Source organism: Colobus angolensis, unplaced genomic scaffold (assembly GCF_000951035.1).
Source record: "Colobus angolensis palliatus isolate OR3802 unplaced genomic scaffold, Cang.pa_1.0 Scaffold2, whole genome shotgun sequence".
In the NCBI taxonomy this organism is placed as follows: domain Eukaryota; kingdom Metazoa; phylum Chordata; class Mammalia; order Primates; family Cercopithecidae; genus Colobus; species Colobus angolensis.
This window is the reverse complement of record NW_012115154.1, coordinates 2,454,874-2,477,727: the sequence shown is the minus strand read 5'-3', so window position 1 is coordinate 2,477,727 and position 22,854 is coordinate 2,454,874. Positions and strand designations below refer to the sequence as shown.

Sequence of the window (22,854 nt, the reverse complement as noted above, 5' to 3'; positions counted from 1 at the left end):
TTGCATTTTTATGAAACTCATGAATGTATGGCTTAATAGAAGACAGCTGGATTTTCATCCCTTCTTCATTCACTCTGTTGGAATATCACACACCATGTGGCCTCTGGAAACTGCACTATACACTTGTGAGAGAATGACAATAAAGAAGAAAAATGCTGTTAGTATCATTATAAAAAATTGTTTCAGTCTCCTGAATCCCTCCGAGAGTATCTCTAGATCCTAGATACACTTCAACCCTTTGTAGTCATATATCATCAACCTGATTTATCAGCCTAATAATATTGCATGAGTGAGCCACACTCTCCCCTTTCAGGGCAGGGCTAAGACGACGTTACTTGGGTACAAAGCATAGACATGGGAATTCATCAGAATCTAAAAGCATCATTCTACTTTCTCTTTTTTTTTTTTTTTTTGCCATAATCAAGATTCATTAATCCTCAACTAGAAGTTCAATACTATTTTTTGTTTGTTTTCTCAATAGAGATAGAATCTTGCTCTATTGCTGAGGCTGGTCTCAAACTCCTGGCTTCCAACACTCTCAAAGTGCTGGGATCACAGGTGTGAGCCACCATACCCAGCTAAAAGTTTGATACTCTTGACAGCATCATATTATTTACCCGCAAAGGCTATTATTTACCTGCAAAGAAACTATCTGGAAAAGATTATAATGGGTCATGTCAAAGTTGATATATTTATGAGGAAGTTTACATTTGAGGTTGTCCAAAAAAGAACCAAAGGGGAAATTTTCAATCTCCAAGTCATTTTTACTTTTTTATCGGTTCTACATAAGCTTTATCATAATTATGTTACTGACATGTTGGAATAAATGCAAAGTTTATTACAATTGAAAAAGAATAACTGCAACGCAAACTAAATTATTTTAACTAAATTTGAACTTACGTGGTTGATATTGTTTCACAACTGTTTAAGTTCAAATTTAGTTTAGATCTGTTTAGTTGTTTAGTGTTTAGATCTTTACAAAGGCCAGATAACTAAACAAATCCTTTTCTCTACTTTTTAGTACTGATATTTTTAGATTACTTAGATTATTCTCAAAACAAACCCAGTTTATAGCCTAGTCCACAGCCTGTAATTAGATAATAATTACAATATTGGTATAGTAAAAGTGGAAGCCATCTAATCATTTTCGAAAACAATTTAATTCCTAAACTCATTTTGCTTTTCCTCATTTGTTGCCAGCAGTTTCCTACTTTGTCAGTTTCTACATATCTCTCGTGTTCTTTTCATACCTAGTCATCTGATTTTTCCTACTATCAGTATCTGATTTCTAAATAACCCTGCACTTCATTTCAATTACTTTAAAATTTTTCCCACAAATGTTTTCTACTCAAGGCTTTATATTTCTATTGTATATTCTCATTCATGTGGGGAGCTAAAAATGTTGATCTCATTTTTAGGCCAACTTTTAGCGTCTCTATCATCACCATGCGCAGATTTTCCTGAGTACAGTTTACAATTCCAGCTCAAGTTGGAACAAAAATACTCTTACTTTGGATTCGCTTAGCATAGCTCAATTAGGCAAGAATTTTAGAAATTATTACTAGCTACTAAGAAAACATTGAAAGAATTGAACCAAGAAGTAACCCCTACATCTTATCCTTGTTGCCAAAGTGCAACAAGGCGTGCCCTATGAAATATACACTGGAGTATTTTTCTAAGGTGGAGTTAGTTGTGTCAAGGAGGCTGCACACAATCCACCCCGTGATTTTAGTAAACACAATGCAAACAATGTTTGAGGGAGTGTTACAAAAATCGAAAATGACAAGTCACCATGGGAATTAATTTCCTCTTGGCAGCTTGTTTACAAATTTTGTTTTACAAAGGCAGGTTTTAAGTAAATAGTAAGCAAACACGGTGGTTACAATGAAGATGGCAAAGTTCTGTGAATGCTCCCAAATATATTTAGGCCAATTCCAGAATCCAGGTTTTAATATATCCATTGAATTTCAATTTGACCGTGAGCCTTCACAACGGGTATGGCTAAAGATCTTTTTAATCATTTGGAAAAAAGGTGCATCTTCTGTGTAAACCATCTAAATCTTGTTTAAATGCTATGTTATTTGGGTTTGGTATTGCTATTCTATGTAGAAGTTGTTTATGTTAAAGATCAAATAGGTCCGTTTTAACTTCCTGAATTTCTGCTTCTTGTATTCCTGAAATGACTGGGGCAGTTATTTGTAGATTTTCTAAGGCAGTTACTTGTAGATTATGTCTTTTATCTCTGCGGAAACAGTAGACATAATAATTTCAATCAATAATTGAAATAATTCCAATTGCTACAAATATTCATAGTGCTTTTCTTAGGTGAGATTTATCTACGGAGATAAATTTGGTAAAATGAGCTTTTTGTCATACCTTGTCCCTTTTTGTCATATCCTTGTCCCTCAAACTGTATACATTGTGGTTGGACATATGTGACTTTAAATTCTTCTATTTTGAAAATTATTCTTACTCTCCTAGCTGTTGGTTTGTAAATTAATTTTAATGAGTTAATTAGAATTTGTTGCAATAAATTTGGTTCTAATAATTTGGGTGGAGAGTTTGTCATGCCTTTGGTCCACTGTGGTTTCCAATGGTGTGTTCACAAGCAACGTGCTTCATTCCAGCATCCTCTGTCAATTATGCATAGTCCAGAGTTCCAGGGGTTTAACAGAGCATTTTGCAAAAGAGGTGTCTTTAGCTACAAATATAGGTAAGTGGGAGTCTAGTCTGGTTATGGTTTGGTAAATAGGATATTGCACTGACCACGTAACTTTATTCCATGATCCATTAGATGGCTAGATCATGGAGAAAAAGTAATTTGACATATCTGGGTTTATTTTTATGACTTTGTTCATATTTATTTTGGTTCCTAGTGTTTCCAACCAATTGATTTAAATTATATATTGTTGTTTAAATCATCCTGAATTTTCAATGGACACTTTGGAAAAATATCTTGATTTTGTGCATATTTGGTTTTGCTGGTAAATTTGTTTAATACAGTCACATTTCTTGGTTCATTTCCTGTAGAGAATATGCTAATAATCTCTGCTGTTTCATATGTGGATATAAATGGTCCAAGTACTTAGATAATAGCAAGTTATAGTTATCTGGTCTGTGAGTACATGTGAATATTAATTGTTCGTTCCCATTTTGTTTGTCATAATTTATCAAAAATACTTGTTTCCAATGATGTCCAAGACCACCCAGGATTTCTAGAAGATGTTGACTTCCAACAGTCAGTAAATTTAGCAGGTATTTTGTATGTTGCTATATCTACTATGATGATGGGGAGCCAGTGTAGTTTTCACAACTGTGTCCAAAATGAGCATGTTTTGGTTTCTGTTGCATCCCATGATACAGTAGACTTTCCAGTTATGGTAACATATCTGTCTATATTTTCTATAAACTCTTTGCCTAAATGTAGTTTTGATATATCATAGCGAAGTTTTCTATCTAGTGTAAATGTAGTATGTGTTGTGTTGTGCCAAAGCTGCCTGAATTGGGCTGTGTCTGTTGGTTCAGTTTGATTTTTAAAGCCTGTTGGTCTTGGCATCTGTAGCCATGTTGATAAGTAATTTATACTGAAGAATGGATGAGGCTAAGATTTTTCACCCGTGGGATAATGAAATGTAGCTTTAGTGTATGTCAAGTTAAGTTTAAAGTCTATTAATGCTGGTTGTGCCTCAAAATATATATCTTGTTGGGTAGCATTGGTTCTGTACATTGTAAGTTCATCAGTTGTGGTGTTTAACTTGTACGCTTGAAAGCAACATACTTGTGTTCAGGACAAGCTTTATCTACATAATCTTAAGTTGTTTTAGTGTGTATTTCACAAGTAGTGTGTGTAAAGTGATAGGATCAGTTAAGATTATGGGGTACAATCTTTGTTTACAATCTAGTTCTGCTGGTAAGAATTTTTTTTTGCCTTACTAAAGAATTGTGGTCCTGTCAAATAATCTTGCCTTTTGGCATAGTAATCATAAGATGAACAGGCCGGATGAAAGCAAAACTTTCTAAAAATGGAAAGTGAACAAAAGTTACTTAGACAATAATTACAATATGTCTTATCCTCTTATTATGGCTTTCATCTCTGTGGAAAGAATTGAAGAAATAATTGAAATAATTCCAATTGCTACAAGTATCTGTTGCTGTTTTCTTAGATGATATTTACCTAGTGGAGATAAATTTGGTAAAATTAGCTGTTTATCATATCCTTGTTGTTCCGACATAGTCTCATGTGTATCCCAGTAATAGTGCCACTTTTTCCTGTGGAGGTATGAAATGTGGGTATATGTAATATGAAGTGGTTCATGTGGTAGCAATATCTGGTGTAGTATCATCCCTTGGACCTACTTCATAATCATCATCTTCATTTCCTTCAAGCCTGGGTTTCTTTGTTTCCTTCATAATTCATATCAAGTATTAACAAATGACTTACTTGTAGAAGTGTGTTATATTCAAGCATGTCATGTTAGATCCTGCAATATATGATTCCATCTGTGGTATTATGATTGCTGTTTGGTCTGATTTATTGCTTCCTATGCAATGATCTATCTTGATTGATATGTCTGTTTCTGTTAGCACCTCGGTATCCATTATGTGTGCTGTCTATTGGTTTGAGGTGTTGTTGAATGCTTGGCTGTAGCTGCATAAATTGGGTGTGTCACATTTAGTCATGTCATTTATACATTCTTCTAAGGGGTGTTTAGAAATGTGTGCAAAACTTCTATAAAGACGCATTGGCTGGATGGTGGCTCATGTTTGTAATCCGAATACTTTGGGAGGGCAAGGAGGGCAGATCGCTTGACCCCAGGAGTTAGAGACCAGCCTGGACAATATGGTGAAACCTAGCCTCTACAAAAAATTAGCTGGTCATGGGGGCATGTGCCTGTAGTCCCAGCTACCCGGGAGGCTGAGGTGGGAGGATCACTTGAGACCAGGAAGTCAAGGCTGCAGTGTGCTAGTGATTGTGCCACTACACTCCAGCCTGGTTGATAGAGTGAGACTCTGTCTCAAAAAAAAAAAAAAAAAAAAGATACATCGATTCCATGCATGTGTAGAAATTCTTCAGGCATCGCTTTGGTCAAACAAATATAAGCAAAATGGTCTAATTGAAGCTCTAAGTATTCTTTTATCAGTCCCTTGATTTTCCAACAATTGTTCAGAAATGATATGTTTTTCTTTTTTTTTGAGGCGGAGTCTCGCTCTGTCGCCCGGACTGGAGTGCAGTGGCCGGATCTCAGCTCACTGCAAGCTCCGCCTCCCGGGTTTACGCCATTCTCCTGCCTCAGCCTCCCGTGTAGCTGGGACTACAGGCGCCTACCACCTCGCCCGGCTAGTTTTTGTATTTTTTTAGTAGAGACGGGGTTTCACCGTGTTAGCCAGGATGGTCTCGATCTCCTGACCTCGTGATCCGCCCGTCTCGGCCTCCCAAAGTGCTGGGATTACAGGCTTGAGTCACCGCGCCCGGCCAAAAATGGTATGTTTTCATAAAGTATATATTATGAAATGTGTTCTGTTAATCCTATAATTTCAGGTGCTGTATGAGTTGGCATTGTTGGATATGTGTGTGTTTGAAGCTTAGGGATTTTAATGGTCTCTTTAGAAGTAGAAGTAATAGTAGCAGTAGTAATAGTATCTACTGTTTCCCTTCTATACCTCCTAACATATTTTAAGCTATTTGTATCAATCTTGTGTTTGGTATTAATGATCAGATACATAGGCATTAAACTGCAAACAAAGTAGTATTAACTGCAAACAAAGATATGATAATCTATGTATAAATCTCATGGTCATTATTTCCTTCTTTAATATTATAGTCAAGGGTTGCTTCCAGCAGTGGTATGGCTGCTGGGTTAGATTGGCATAAATCCAACAAAGTAAGGTAGTTATGTGGAGTTTGTTCTCTCCTATTAAGCAGTTTAACAATACAACTTCTATAAAGGGTTAGCATTCAAGCAAGACCAATGCAATCATTGGTGTGTACACTTTCAGCTAAACCTTGAACAGCTGCTGATGCTGCATTTAATTCATAAATGTAAGGAGTAGGAAGGTGGCAGTGGCACTTAGGTTCTGCAAAGTCTGGTATGAAATTCCAGTCTTTGCCAGCCTGCATGGGCCAGTCCGCTTTAGCTAATTCCTGAAAGAGATCAGTGAAGTGGGTCTGAGAGCTGTAGGTGGTGAAAATGAGGCTGAAACTGAAGAGGAAAGAGGGCAAGACGGGATACATGAGGGTGATGGAGATCTTGGAGAGGCTAAATCCGTATGCTGGGAGTGCACTACAGCTGTCAGTCTGCAAATGGTTAATCAAATAACGCTCTTAAGAAGCAGACAGTGTAATTTGTAATTTGCCTGCAAGGGATGTGTTTACTTGTGTTAGTCTCATTTGTCTGTTTACAGTCTCTCTGGTGACAATGTAAGTAACAAGACAGCAAAGTCACTATGATGGCTAATATGAGGTGAATGAGAAAGGTGATAAGACCAGTTGAGAAGTGACACAAATTTGTAGCCATTTTGGTGTCTTAAGTGGGTACAATATTTAATTATTTTGGTGATGACTAGAAGTCATCATTGGTCTTTTGGTTTTTTTTTTTTTTTTTTTTGAGACAGAGTCTCACTCTGTTGCCCAGGCTGAAGTGCAGTGGCATGATCTTGGCTCACGGCAATGTCTGCCTCCTGGATTCCAATGATTCTCCTGCCTCAGCCTCCTGAGTAGCTAGGATTACAGGCACCTGCCACCGTGGCCGGCTAATTTTTGTATTTTTAGTACAGATGGGGTTTCACCATATAGGTCAGCCTAGTCTCAAACTCTGGACCTCAAGTGATCCACCTGCCTCAGCCTCCCAAAGTGCTGGGATTACAGGTGTGAGCCACCGCGCCCGGCTGAAGTGATGTTGAAGTTAAAAATCTTAGGTTAGTGACAAGTAAAATGGGATTGAATTGAAGCATGCCTTCACTTATTCTTATGGAAAATATTAATGCATGACTAGAAGAAAAGAGTGTAACAATACTGCAGAAAGTGTGATAACATGTCTAAGTGCAGTGAGAATTTGGAGAGAGGTTGAAGATTTTGTGTAATTGTGATTCTCCTCTGCTCCTCTCCTCTGCTCCCAGTAAGATTTGGACCGTATACCTTTACCATTAATTTTGGAATTATTTTGTCCAATAAGTGTTTCTGTGTCCACTGGCCACAATGTCCTATTGGGAGATAGTGTTGTCATTTAGTTTAGTGCTTGCCTTGTAAGATATAATATTTGCATTGCATCCTTCCTTATCTTTTGTGACCATTAAGGTCAGTTGATTAAGATATAAGTGGGGGCTGCTTTTGTTAAGTCTTTCTCTTTGATTTAAATGGAAACATGCCAGGTTAAAAGCTTGTTGGAATGTACTCATTTTGTCGAAGATTTTTAATTCTCTTTTTAGTAGTCCGTTCAGTCTTTCTCTATACCCTACTGCTGTCAGATTATAGGGTAGGTGATATTTCATTGTATATCCCATTGATCTGCCAATGCTTTTGTTGTCCTTAATGTAAGATGAGTTCCCTGATCATGTTCAGTTATTTTAGGGGTTCTATAGTAGCTGCCCAATTTTCTAAGGGTGAGATGGTTTATTTAGTAAGTGGGTGGCTAGCTGCTATTGCTGCACCAATTCCTGTATATGTATCCATAATTGTTACTGCATATTTTTGTGGATAGGAGTGATTTAATGATGCTATAAAATCTATCTTGAAGCAGAAATTAAAGACATCAGGTGTATATTACTATGTATCTATGAATTTAGCATATCTATATTTGTCTAGGTTAGTTTTACATTGCTGACAATTAGCTCTGGCCTTTTTAATTTGGTGCCGTGTCACTTTTTGATTTCTGTCTGATAGCCACCTATACGTTGACTGTGTGTTAAATGTCCTTTTTGCTTATGTAATGGTAGGAGTGTTTGTGGAATGGTGTCTGGTGTCTGTTTAATTTTAAAGTCATATCTTGTTTCACTCTAGTTATCAGGGTTACTTAAGGTTTCTCCCAGTCACTGTCTGATTTTTCTCCTGAGTTGTGGAGGTGTAATGAATGTCTCCCTGAGTTGTCTGGATTTCTGTGTAGTTTTAATTTGGGTATGTTTTGAATATCAATGGTTATGCATCTTGTTAATTAATGGTTATGCTTCTTCCTGTTTATTAAATTTTATGGACTCTGAATTAACTTTTTGGTGTGCTGAAACATGTGCCACAAATATCTTAATTCTGTTTGATAATTCATATAGTTGCTCCCAGTAAGATTTGGACCATATACCTTTACCATTTTGTCTTCTTTTTGAAGTTAATTTTGAAATTATTTTGTCTTCTTTTATGTGGCTGCAGGGTTATGCCTGCAAGTCTGTAAAAATGTAAATTTTATTTTGATTTTCTGAGTGCCTGACTGCTAGAACAGCTGTAATTAGTTCTGCTGAGAGTGATTGACCTGCCTCCTTCAGGACTGGTTGGTCCTGAGGTCTGAGTGCTGCTGCTGTCCATTGGGCCTGGCCTTGGGTCACAGAGACCTTTTTGTCTATAAACCGGGTGTTGAGTAAGAAGTTTGACTAGCCTGGGCCCAATTTTCCTATGTTAGCATAAATTGTACCTACTCTCGGAATAAATTTTGGCACATCTATTTCGGTGTTGTGAATTTCTTCAGTGAGGAGACCTGGTTGACCCTTAAAGCCTGTGTCTCCATCCTGGATATACCATTTTCATGTGAACAGCTTTGGGTCAATTTGGATACATGTCAATTTTTTTTGTTTTTCAGGACTCAGTTTTACTCCATGAAGGACAGACATATGGTATCTAATGGTAATATTGCTGTTGCCAGTCAGAGGCTCAGTGTTTTTGAGGGCTTCATATGTAAGCCATATATATATATTTTTTTTTTTTTTTTTTTTTTTTTTGTTCGTGTGTTTGTTTGAGAGACAGAGTCTCAGTCTGTCACCAGGCTGGAGTGCAGTGGCGCCATCTCAGCTCACTGCAACCTCCGCTTCCCAGGTTCAAGCGATTCTCCTCCCTCAGTCTCCTGAGTAGCTGGGACTATAGGTGCACGCCACCATGCCCAGCTAATTTTTGTATTTTTAGTAGAGACGGGGTTTCGCCATGTTGGCCAGGATGGTCTTGATCTCTTGGCCTCATGATCCATCCACCTTGGTGTCCCAAAGTGCTGGGATTACAGGCGTAAGCCACTGCACCCAGCCCCATATATATTTTTCAAATGGGCCGTATTTGTTGTTAGAATATGGAAACTTTGTTGTCCAAAATCTAACCAGTAGGATTTAGAATCTGATTTCTTTGTCTATAATGACCATGTTCCATGTTCATTGCTCCTTAAAATTTCCAACCTAAGTTCTGAATCTGGAGATGGGTAACGTCATGTTTGGAATGTGGTGATGTAGTCTTTGAGTGTTTCAAGTGCTTGTGTTTGTTCTTGTCCCCATGTGAAGTCTTGGAATTTCCTAGTTATCTTACTGGTTTTAGGATGATGTTTAGGTAAGGTATAGGCTGTCTCCAGTATCCAAGGAAACCTACTAGTCTATGCTTCCTGTTTATTTTTTGGTGCCCTATGGGCTTTTGAGCCATCTATCACTGTGGTCAGAATTTTTATCCCTTCTGATAACCACTGTACTCCTAAAACTTTGCAGTTGGTGTCTGGACTTGTAGTTGTATCTATATTAATAATCTATCTCAGTGATCTCAAGTGTGTTGAGATTTCTTTTGGGTAAGTTTTTCTTGGTCATTGTTTACCACTGTAATGTCATCTATGTATAATATCATTAGTTTGTCTATTTTGATTGATCTATGTGTGATAATAAAATGGAGTGAGTTGTTATTGGACTATTTAAATATCCCTGTGGTAATCTTTTAAATTGGTATTATTTGCCTTCAGGTAAAGGTAATATATTCCTGGTCTTCTTGGTCTATTGGTGTGGCAAAGAACATGTCTGATATGTCTATGGTTACAGAGTATTTGCCATTATAGTTAGTGATCTTATTTATTTATTTACTTATTTATTTATTTTTGAGATGAAGTCTTGCTCTGTTGCTAACGTCTCACTCTGTTGCCCAGGCTGGAGTGCAATGGCATGATCTTGGCTCACTGCAATCTCCATCTCCCAAGTTCAAGTGATTCTTTTGCCTCAGCCTCCTCAATAGCTGGGATTACAGGCATGTGCCACTAAGAGGTGAAGCCAGCTGGACTTCCTGGGTCAAGTGGGGACTTGGAGAAATTTTCTGTCTTACAAGAGGTTTGTAAAATGCACCAATCAGTGCTTTGTAAGAACACACCAATCAGTGCTCTGTAGCTAGCTAGAGGTTTGTAAAATGTTCCAATCAACACTCTGTAAAATGGACCAATCAGCACCCTGTAAAATCGACCAATCAGCACTTTGTAAAAGGGACCAATCAGCAGGACATGGGCTGGGACAAATAAGGGAATAAAAACTGGCCACCCCAGCCACCAGCAGCAACCCACTCTGGTCCTCTTCCACACTGTGGAAGATTTTTTTGCTCTTCACAATAAATCTTGCTGCTGCTGACTCTTTGTGTCGGTGTCACCCTTAAGAGCTGTAACACTCATCGCGAAGGTCCGCGGCTTCATTCATGAAGTCAGCAAGACCACAAACCCAGCAGAAGGAACCAACTCTGTACACATCTTGGGGGCTTGTCTGGGATATTGCCACATGTGAGTACCATCGGACCCCTTTCACTTGCTATTCTGTCCTATTTTTCCTTAGAGTTCAAGGGCTAAACACCAGGCTCCTGTCAGACAGTTAAAAGCCGCTAGCACAGCCACAGGACTACAGAAACGGGTGTCAGGCTTTCTGGGAAGGGGCTCTCTAACAATCTCCGACTCTTTGCAGTTGGGAGTGTTGGTTTGCCTGGAACCAGCTTCCACTTTTCCTGTACTCCCAAGCTGAACCATTCAGCTCCAGGGCCCTGACAAAAAGTTATGCTCAGCCATGAGCATAACTCTCAAAGTTATGTTGCCCAAGCGAGACTCACCCATCTATCCTATCTATTCTGACCCTTGCCTCCTGGGTCCTAATGCCTGTCAGGCAAACTTTCTCCCACCTCTCTTCTCCAAGACTAGTCCTGCTTCTAAAAACCACTCCTTGTCTCTGGTGCTTTTCTAGTTTCTCCTATAAGAATGATTTCTAGTATAAACTTCAGAACTCTGTTCCTTTCTATAGGTGCCCAGGCTCACCAATAAGACAGGCATAATTTTTGCCCAAAGCCCTGTTGTGGGGGAGACTATCTGGAATTTTAGGATCCCTCCTCAGAGGGATGCATTTCTATGCCTGACAGTGTTATGGTGTTCAATTATCCCATAAATGGAGGAGTCAGTCTGTATCTGTGGTCTGTCTTTGGCAAAAATCTATTCTTATTGTTTGTAATTCTGCTCTGGTGTATTCTCGTCCTGAGGTCTGCCATTTCCATGATTACAATCTATAACTCTTTTTCTAGTTATCATAGGTCTTGACTTATAGATCCCACCTCCAACAGGGATCATCAGATTCTCCTAGGTCCTCTAGATGGAGGTCTTTAAGATCCAGGGCTTCCTCCTTAAAAGTTTCATCTGAAAGGGATTGACTTTTCCTTAGGATTCTGTGAGCTAGCTCTTTGCCTTTGTGGTGACCCCTGTCTACCTGCAAGATACTTTGCATTAAAAGTTCAGGGATTTCTTCTTTGGGGGCTCTGGTAATTAAAAGCTGAATAATTTTCGGGTCCCTCAAATCTGACTGTATATCCTCAGGGGATTGTACAGAGAGTCTTTTCCTGGCTTCCAACTCTGTTGGGTACCAAGGATCCTCAACACTGGGTACTGCATTTGGGCGACAAGCCCTCCAGCATGCTTGCTTAAGTTTCTTTCCTAGGGCCCACATTATGCAATATTGGTAGCTATTTTATATAGTTTCTCAATAATATATATTTCAGTTTCCCACTTTAACCAGCCATATGAGTGCAGGTTATATAATAATTGACTTTATTTGTTTTGCTAACCATCATCGCATAAATTGAGACCCTGCTTGGTATGAGCCTTTCTGGCTCCACCAGCTTCCTAGCTTGGCATCAGTCAAGACCTTGTGAGCCATCATTATCTTCATGACCTGGGCAAGGTCCCCTGTCACCCAAGGTTTTCCTCGGGGAGACAGACTTTCAAGGTGAAGAGAGATTATTTCTTCTTAGAGAGGGTGGCAGTTTGTTTTGCCAAATGGCATGATTTCCAATTTCAGTTTAAGTGGGGACTTCACCCTTAAAATCAACTAACTATGCCAATTATGCCAAGTAAGACAACTGTGCCCATTGTGCCTAGTAAACCAACTGTGTCAATTTTGTCCTGAGCTGTGCAAGGTTAGAAATAACCAGGTCCACACATGTTTGTGGCTTTCCACAATGTCAAGCTTTTATTGATGCTATTTCAATCACAAAATCCACGAGCTACATGGAATTCCCAAGGAGGCAATTCTCCTTAGTACTTCCCATTGACTTGTAGTCAGAGCTGTGGGCACACAGACTCAAGTCACTGCACAGCAGTCAAGATTACACACCATAAATAATTGTATACTTAATCAATATATAAATGTTATAGGTTAAACATTCCACAACAAACAAAGTAACATTTAACATTAAGAGGAAAAAGAGATAGGAGAAAGAGTAACAAGACAGTGCACAGAGAACAAAGAAGGCAAAAGGAGTCTTGATCTGGACTAGGTGGTCCGTTGGTCTTGCAAGGAAGAGTCTTTGAGGTGGCAGAGCCTTCGGGGTCAGATGCCAAGTTCTCATCACAAGTGACGGCAAGATGGTGCCAGTTAAGATGGCCGTTTTGACATGCTGAAGAGCTAATCTTTGATAGTCACAGCTTCCTCTGGTGAGAACTGATAGTGGAAGAGTGTCCTTATCTGGTTGGATGCAGTCTTTATTTTTTATTTGTTTATTAAACAAAACATTGTATCTTTGTTGGCAAAGTACCTTATGAAATACAAAATGGAGTCTTTTCCTAAGATGGAGTTAGTTATGTCAAGGGTGCTCTATACAATATTTCTACTACTTTAAGAGAAGGGCATATGTGGAATGCTGGATCCCCAAAATAACACCAAAACAATCTATTGATCCTGCTGATAAGACAACGCTACCTCTGTGATGTCTTACTAGCATCTTAGAGGGAAAGGTCAAAATGAAGAAATGTATTGAGATTTTTGAAGTCTGGTTTAAGGCAGGTCTCTCAGCAGAAGAGGGAGCAAGGGTTGGAGCTTGATTAAAATTAGATAAGCATCATGACATAATAGATTAGAACTGGTAGACGCAGCAAGGCAAAGATTTTGAGGAGAGGGTTCAAGGAATCTTGAAGTGTAAACTAAACTAACATTTGATGCCTTACATAGTTTCTCATTAATATATGTCTCAGTTTCCCACCACTTTAACCAGCCATATGAGTGCAGGGTATGTAATAATTGACTTTCTTTGGGCCAAATTAATTATTTGTTTTGCTAACCAAACTCTTCTGATGAAGAGTTAATGAGTCATTTAGGAAGTTCCAAGGATCAACAATAAAGTTATCAGCAATTTTTAATTTCTTGAGCAAGAATTTCCTAAAGGAGTTTGGTAATGAAGAAATCTAACTTATATTCACATAAGCTGTGAGATGTGGATAGTTTCGATTCTCATTGTGGTTTTCAATTAAAAAAAAAAGAAAGAAAGAAAGAAACAGGCCGGGTGCAGTGGCTGTAACCCCAGCACTCTGGGAGGCTGAGGCAGGTGGATCATGAGGTCAGGTGTTCAAGACCAGCCTGGCCAACATAGTGGAACCCCGTTTCTACTAAAGATACAAAAATTAGCCGGGTATGGTGGTGCACTCCTGTGACCCAGCTACTCAGGAGGCTGAGGCAGGAGAATTGCTTGAACCTGGGAGGCAGAGGTTGCAGTGAACCAAGATCACACCACTGCTCTCCAGCCTGGGCGACAGATAAATATAAAATAAAAAATAAAAATAAAAAACTAACAGAAAACCACACAATTTTTCATAAAGAAAAAGATGCCTCATACATACATGTTTTTAAAAATTTTGTTGCTGGGTATGGTGGCAAACACATGTGGTCCCAGATACCCTGGAGGCTGAGGTGGGAGGATTGCTTAAGCCCAGGAGGTTGAGGTTGCAGTGAGCTGAGATCATGCCACTGCACTCCAGCCTGGGCAACAGAGCAGGATCCTGTCTCCAAAAAAAAAGAAAAAAAAAGGAGAGAAAAAGAAAAAAGAAAGAAACAAAGAGAAGAGAAACCACAAAGTTGCATTTTTTATATTTATTATATATAAATAATATAAATTATTTATAAAACTGAATACAAATATATTTATACACAGTTATTGAGGAGTGAATAAATTATTTAATTAATGGAAACTATAGACAGGGAGGAGAAGTTGACCAAGAAGCTACCTCTGCCCCCTAGGCTTCTCCTTCCACTTTGAGTAGTAATATTTAGTGTTCCCATCCCCATCACTACCAGGCCCAGATTTCCCTGAGTACAGTTTACAATTCTAGCTCAAGTTGAAACAAAAATATCCTTTCTTTTGGATTCCCTTAGCATAGCTAAGCTAGGCAAGAATTTTAGAAATTATTGCCAGCTACTTAGAAAACATTGGGAGAATTGAACAAAGAAATAGCCCCAACATTCAAACAAAGAGAAGGACACCTACAATAACCAATGGTATGTACACTCACACCAATCAGTGCTGAGTCAACAGAACCATCTATTTACTTAGTGAAAATTCCATCACTGTTTCTTCAGGGCAGCGTCGCTGATACTACTCTGCAATGCACACACTCTGATTTTCTGATGTAATTCTCAGAATATTCCATATCCACAAGAAGAAGTTAAGGCTCTGCTTGGCACTCAAGACCTAAACAATCTGTACCAGTTTACTTTTCTGGCCATATTTTCTTCTCCCTTTCCCCAGTACCTTCTTAGATGCTGTCCCCAAACTCTTTGCACAGTGTTACTCAAGAGCTAGGACAAATAGGACACCTCTGTGAAAACTGTCCCCTTCCACCCCTACTCCCCCATGTCCCCATTGAAGCCATAATCTCCAATATGATGGTATTTGGAGGTAGGGCCTTGGGGATATTAAAAGGTAAGCTTAGACACATAAAAAAATTTGAAGCATTTATTTGAACAAGCAGCAATTCATGAATTGGGCAGCACCAGACCCCAAGCAGTTCAGGGCTCTACCGAGAGATCACAAGGGGAAAGGTGTAAGGTGTTTTTAGAAGCAAGACAAAGAAAATGCTTAATTGATTCAAGTGGAAAATCCCTAGTTAAAGGATAGTTGGCGGTTTCTGATTGATACAGTTGCTAGTTGGAGGTTAGCTGGTGATCTCTGATTAGTTAAGTTTCGTTTTACTGTTTACACTGAGTTAAGCTTCAGTTTGCTGATGTAGAAACCCAAGGTAGTAGAGCTGTTTCAGCCTAATGGCCTCCCAAGTAATGATTTTAATGGGGAGGTAATCATGGTTAGATGAGGTTATAAGGGTGGATCTATCATTATGGGACTAGTGGCCTTATAAGAAGAGATACCAGAGAGCTCATTCTTTTTGTTTCTCTCAGTTACGGGAAGATACAGTGAGAAGGTGGCCATCTGCAAGGCAGGAAGAGAACCCTCACTGGAACTGGACCATGCTGACACATTGATCTTGAACTTCTAGCCTTCAGCACTGTGAGAAATACAAGAGCTGATTAATACATGAGGCTAACTCTGCACGTTTGCTCTAAGCCAGGGTGTAAGTTCGTTGAGGCCCAGGAGGCCGGCACATGGTGCAATACATGTTAGTTGAACTACATTGACTTGACTTGGTTTGGTTTCATTTAGCTTTATGAAGCCTGCCACTTTGCACACTCCTATGGTATTGCTATACTTTTAACCCCTGTGGCAGCTTTTTAAAATTGCATTTACGAGGATGAAGTGATGTATTTAAAAAGTGGAAGAAGAATAAGAACATTTTAAAAGTTTAAGTTCCATGAGAACTACTCTGTATCAAAGTTGTATTCCTCTTTCTTCTGGTTTCCAGACAGGAAATTAATAGAATCTTATTTTAAAATAGATATTTTTAAATATTCCATTTCTCACCTAATGAAGTAAACCTACCTTCCTACCTGTAGACAGTTGATCCTGGATGTGAGAAATTGATCCAAGGAAGGAGAGCAGATTCCATTTTATGTGCCTTGAGATCCTTGAAGTCTCTTTCTCCTTTTCTTTCAGATGGCTAGGACTGAGGGTGCGTGTCAGACAACGGGGAGCCTTCCAAAACTGGCCAGTGTTTCTTATTGTGAAAAAATGATTTTACCATGTCTCTTATTCCCCCATCCTCTTTTAGGATCTCTTGACTGTTTTCCTGGCCAGGGTGATCAGACATCACCTGGGGTTGTGGAGGAAACTGATCCAATATTGAGTCGATCAGATACTGAGGATGGGGGTTTCTTGCACAACTGACTTAATAGAGCTGTTTGCTAGAACTGGATTTTACAAGGAAGTGCACAGATCAGCCTAGTAGAAGATTTGGAAGCCTGACTGAAGTTTGGCCAAGCAAAGAATCCTTGTCAATTTCCATAACATGCTGCCTTTTGTTATCAGTGAAACTTGATTTTATTTTATTTATTTTATTGAGACAGAGTCTCAGGCTGGGATGCAGTGGCACAATTATGGCTCACTGCAGCCTCGACCTGCAGGCTCAGTCTTTTTTTTTTTTTCAGAGGTGGGGTCTCGCTCTGTTGCCCAGGCTGGTCTTGAACTCCTATGCTCAAGTGATCCTTCTGCCTCAGCCTCCACATGTGCTGGGATTACAGGCATGAGCCACCATGCCTGGCCTGAAATTTAATTTTAGCAGGACAGGTGCTGCCAAGTGCAATTATGAAGCAGCTTAATGTAGGAGATGGATGTGTGAAGAAAATAAATAGGGAGAGAAAAAGAAGATACAAAATCAGTGCCAATGTCTAGACTTTACAGATGTAATGATTATCTATTTATGTATCTCATAAGAGCAACCAGGTATATGTGGAGAAAGATCCTGGTTATCTTCCTTAATATCAGTATAATTGATTTGGGATGATGCCAAAGGTTCTAGTTTCCTTTAACAATGCACTCTGGAGCTGCTATCCACAATAACTTGTCCCAAAGGGTTTTTTTTTTTATGATAATGATGTTGGCCTCACTTTGCAGATTTTGATTTTCAAGGTCTAAGGCCATGAACTCCCTCCCCCTCCCCCGCCATCTGTCCTTAGGCAGCCAGCTTTGTTCTGTATGCAAAGTTATGACTCACACAGAAAGGCTTCCTGTGGGTGAAAAGGAATGTGTCACTGATTTCAGTGGAACAGTGGGGACAGAGCTTGATATTGGATGTCAGAAGACCTGCATTTGAACTCCAACTCTGCTTTTTACTGGCTGTAAGAAGTAACTTTTTTGAGCTTCAGCTTTAGCATCAACAAAGTGAGCAATATAAAGACTAACTCCAAGGGACCAGGTGAAGGCTTAAGAAGACAATGTATGTGAACTGCTCATTGTAACTCTATAGCATTTTAAGAAGCTAAGTTTTTGGAAAGTATTATATGTTGAAAGTAATGTGGGTTTTAGACCTGTATACTTAGGTTACTTAATCTTTTTTAAGCCTAAACATTGTCATGTGCTAAAGATCAGACAGGAAGAAAGAGAGACAGAGACAGAGCTATTATAACCCACTTTTGTAGGTTCTTATGAGGATTAAGAAGGATAATATATGAACAGTGTCTGGCAAAAAATCCCAGCAAAGAATGGGCTTCTGTCTTCCTATAAAATTACAACTCTTCATTAAATTAATAAACCATTAGTTACTTGAATTTTTAAAATAAATAAGAAATGGAAGAATTGCCCACACCCAAGTTCTATCAAGTCATATCCGCATTCACCTTCCACTGTTATCCATCACTGCCATCTCTTCCAGCTCAATACAGTTTCTCTTCTTGAGTCCTTCTTGGCCCATCAAGGACCTGTAACTGTGAAACACCAGGCCCTCAAGCTAGCATCACAAAAAAGCTCTGGAGATTTATGGCTGACAGATTTGTATTCTCGTGACTACCTGACGCTCAAGACTATGACACAACTAACAAAGCATCTTTCTGAAGATTTCATGAAAGAAGAAACACATTTTTGTTCTAGGCACTTAGGTGAAACAGGCAAAGAAAGAAATTCTAAATTCATCACATATGCATAGCTCCCTCACCACGAGGCTTCTCTATGTATAGATCGTACGAGGCTTCTCTATGTATAGATCGTATAACCCATCCCACTTAAGGTGTAGATCAGTTAGTATTGTCACACTCTCCAACCAGTTTCAAGCTCTTGGGAAAGGATTCTCTAGTTGGCAATGAGATAACGTGAAAAGTGAAGGAGCTTTCTGAAGTCATTCAATCTTGGCTCCATTCCCTGAATAGCTCTGTATGGTCTTGGGCAAGCTACTGAACCCTTCTGGGCTTTAAATGTCTCATCTGTAAGACAGCAACCATGCCCACCTTTCAGGATATCAAGAGGACTAGAGAAATCTGGATGGAAATAGGCTGCACAGAAGAGGCAATTTCACAAAACGCCTCTTCCATTTTAGAACATCTTTGTCCAGACACTAAAGGTGGAGAGAAAGGTGCATCACTTATGCTTCAGTGGCGATGTGTATGTGGCACTCCTGTGATGAGATCAGCCCCTTCATCCAAGCTGGCACCTTGTGACTGCTCTTCCTCAGGGTCTGGAAGTGTCCACGCAGCCTGGGGGTTTTGTATGGAGTCTCTAGACTCAGACTATCTCACTACCTGTCATTTTGCCATATGAAACAGTTAGCATATTGCCCTTCATGAAAACCATTTCATGGGACCTCTCTGCTACATTTCTGTAGATTCTACTTTACCCCCATAAAGTAGAACGTTCTGCTCTTGGGAAAATTGTTACAAGATAACATCTATTATCTTTCATCCAGCTCATCACTTACTCTTCCCTGAGGCTGGTGGAGTGTTTTATCTGACGAAATCAGAAAAAGGAATTGTGTGCACTTGGCACAGCCTCTTTTGGATCTGCTCACTCTCTCTCTCTGAGAAAGAATGCTATCTTCAGGTTGCACATACTTTCCACCCAGGTGACCTGCCTCTGAGAGGGAGTCACAGTGGTCCAGTTTCGCCTGACACTGGTGGGCACATTCATTCCAGGGGGGCGTTTGATGGAGTCTATAGACAAAGACCAAATTACCTTCTGCGGTTCAACTTTGTCAGAAACCAAGCTGATATTTTGATTTTCATGTGCCTGGTGTCTGTTACTCAATTCATTACCAATTTAAGAAAGGAAGAGCAGTCCTGCTCAACTGCCAGTAGAGGGTGATAAATACATGTTGACTATTAATTTTATGTTTGGTTTTCCAGAGATTTCCACGTGTATGAACATACATTATATTTTGCCTAACATGAAATGAGTGTTCTTTTGTCAAACAAGCTCTGGTACTTGTAAAATAGAGAAATACTAATGGCGTGAATTTAACCAGTTTCGTATCTACCTTTCATCCATTTGTACAGGCACACCTCATTTCATGATGCTTCACTTTATTACTGCAGTTCATGGACTTCATTTTTACAAACCGAAGTTTCATGGCAGCCTTGAGTCAAGTAAGTCTACTGGCGCCATTATTCCAACAGTAAGTGCTTACTTGAGTATCTGTGTCACATTTTAGTGATTCTCACAATATTTCAAAATTTTTCATCATTATTATACCTGCTATCATTATCTCTGATCAGTGATCTTTTATGTTATTATTATAATTGTTTTGGGATTCCATGAACTGTGTCCATATAAGAGGGCAAACTTAATCGATAAATGTTGTGTGTTCTGCTCCACTGACCAGCCGTTCCCCCATCTCTCTTCCTCTTCTCCGGCCTCCCTACTCCCTGGGTAGGAGGGAGATATAAGGATATTAAAATTAGGCCAATTAATAACCCTACAGTGACTTCTAAGTGTTCAAATGAAAGGAAGAGTCTCGCATCTCTCACTTTAAATCAAAAGCTAAGTCAATTAAGACATAACTAAGCCTAGCAAGGAAAGAATGTCAAAAGTTGAGACAGGCTGAAAGCAAGGTCTCTTGTGCCAAATAGTTAGCCAAGTTGTGAATGCAAAGTTCTTTGTAAAAAGCTCTTGAAGGAAATTAAAAGTGCTGCTCCAGTAAACATATAAATGATAAGAAAGCAAAGCAGCTTTATTGCTGATATGGAGAAAATTTTAGTGGTCTGAATGGAAGATCAAACCAGCCACAACATTCTCTTAAGCCAAAGCTTAATGCAGAACAAGGCCCTAACTCTCTTCAATTCTGTGAAGGCTGAGAGAGGTAAGAAACTTGCAAAATAAAAACTTGAAGCTAACAGAGATTGGTTCATGAGGTTTAAGCAAAGAAGCCATTTCTGTAACAAAGTGCAAGATGAAGCAGTAAGTGCTGATACAGAAGCTGCAGCAAGTTATCCAGAAGATCTAGCTAAGATCATTGATGGAGGTGGCCACACTAAACCATAGATTTTCAATGTAGATGAAACAACTTTATATGAGAAGAAGATGCCATCTAGAACTCTTCATAGCTAGACAGGAGAAGTCAATGCCTGGCTTCAAAACTTCAAAGGACAGGCTGACTCTCTTGTTAGGGATGAATGCAGCTGGTGACTTTAAGTTGAAGCCTATGCTCATGTGTCATTCTGAAAACTCCAGGGCCCCAAAGAATTATGCAAAATCTGCTCAGCCTGCTCAATAAATGAAACAACAAGGCCTGGATGACAATAAATCTGTTTATGGCATGGTTTACAGCATGAATATTTTAAACCCACTGTTGAAAACTACTACCCAGAACAAGAAAAAAGATCCTTTTCAAAATAGTACTGCTCATTGACAATGCACCTGGTCAACAAGAGCTCTGATGGAGATATACAAGGAGATTCATGTATTTTTTTTCTTGTCTGCTAACACAACATTCGTTCTGCAGCTCATGGATCAAGGAGTAATATCAACTTTCAAGTCTTATTATTTAAGAAACACATTTTGCAAGGCTATTGCTGCCATAGATAGTTATTTTCTGATGGGTCTGAACAAAGGAAGTTGAAAACCTTCTGGAAAAGAATCGTCATTATAGATGCCATTAAGAACAGTCATGCTTCATGGGAGGAAATCAAAATATCAACATTAGCAGGAGTTTAGAAGAAGATGATTCTGACCCTCATGAATGACTCTGAGGGGTTCAAGACTTTAGTGGCGAAAGTCACTGCAGATATGGCAGAAACAGCAAGAGAACTAGAATAAGACATGAAGCCTGTAGATGTGACTGAATTGCTGCAATCCTATGAGAAAACTTGAATGGATGTAGAGTTGCTTCTTGTGGATGAGCAAAGAAAGTGCTTTTTTGAGATGTAATCTACTCCTAGTGAGGATGCCCTCAATGTTGTTAAAATGACAATGGATTTAGGTAGAGTTTTACATAAACTTAGTTGATAAAGCACTGGCAGGGCTTGAGCGGACTGACTTCAATTGTGAAAAAAGTTCTACTCTGGGTAATATGCTGTCAAACAGCATTGTATGCTATAGAGTAGTCTTTTGTGATAGGAAGAGTCAATCGATGCAGCAAACTTCACTTTGTTCTTATTATAAGTAATTGCCACAGTCACCCTGATATTCAGCAACCACTACCCTGATCAGGCAGCAGCCATCAACATGAAGGCAAGAGCAAAAACATTAAGACCCGGTGAAGGCTCAGATGATGGTTTAGCATTTTTTTTTTCAGCAATAAAGTATTTTTAAATTAAGGTAGACACATTGTGTTTTAGACACAATGCTATTGTACAATTATATTATACAATGTATATTGTATAGTGTAATGTAAACATAACTTATTTACACTGGGAAACCAAAAAATGTCATGTGACTTGATTTATCATGACAGTTGTTTTATTAATGTGGTCTGCAGTCAAGCCCACAATATCTCTGTACTTCTTAAGTGCTTGGAATAATGCCTGGTATGGATTAACAGAACCAGTTCTAAAGCTAGGCTGCCTGACTCTGTCATCTACTCAAGCCCTGTAGGTCTTGTTTCCTTAACTAGAAAACTGGTGCAATAATACTTACCTGTGGGTTATAATGATGCGTAAGTGAGATAATGTGTGCAGAGTTTATTGTAATCCTGCAAAGGTTAGGGTCAGTTTCAGCTGTAATACAGACCCCAAAAGAGTAACATTAATAGGATGAGAGGTTTTTTTTCCTTCTGTCTCCAAAAAGGAGATTGGAGAAAGGCAAGTCTGACATGGCAGCTGCATTCTTTAACAGAATCTAGGTTCTATGAAAGAAAATAAATTTTCTTTCTGAGGAATCGTAGCCCCCTTGAATGATCAGGCCCAGGGAAGCATTGAAATGCAACAGCTGTAACCTCTCACTCCCCCTTGAGCTAGATAATTACCTCTTGAAGCCACTTGCTACGTGGGCTCTGGACTAACTGATGCCAAACAGCCATAAAATACCATATGCTGGCTGGACGCAGTGGCTCAAGCCTATAATCCCAGCACTTTGGGAGGCTAAGGTAGGCAGATTACCTGAGGTTGGGAGTTCAAGACCAGCCTGACCAACGTGGAGAAACCCCATCTCTACCAAAAATACAAAATTAGCCGGGCGTGGTGGTGCATGCCTGTAATCCCAGCTACTCGGGAGGCTGAGGCAGGAGAATCGCTTGAACTTGGGAGGCAGAGGTTGTAGTGAGATGAGATCGTGCCATTGCACTCCAGCCTGGGCAACAAGAGCGAAACTCAGTCTCAAAA

General features: G+C 39.3%; 1 protein-coding gene across 1 annotated transcript in view; it reads right to left on the bottom strand.

Moving 5' to 3' along the window:
• The window catches only part of LOC105511383 (aldo-keto reductase family 1 member B10-like), a 135,424-nt gene that overhangs the window by 110,918 nt on the left and 1,652 nt on the right, over positions 1 to 22,854 (bottom strand). The window contains exons 2-3 of the mRNA XM_011941549.1: positions 8,620 to 8,709; positions 5,990 to 6,295 (exon numbers count right to left, since the gene is read on the bottom strand). Coding sequence (XP_011796939.1) covers positions 5,990 to 6,295; positions 8,620 to 8,709 — 396 coding nt within the window. The remainder of the gene's footprint in view (positions 1 to 5,989; positions 6,296 to 8,619; positions 8,710 to 22,854) is intronic.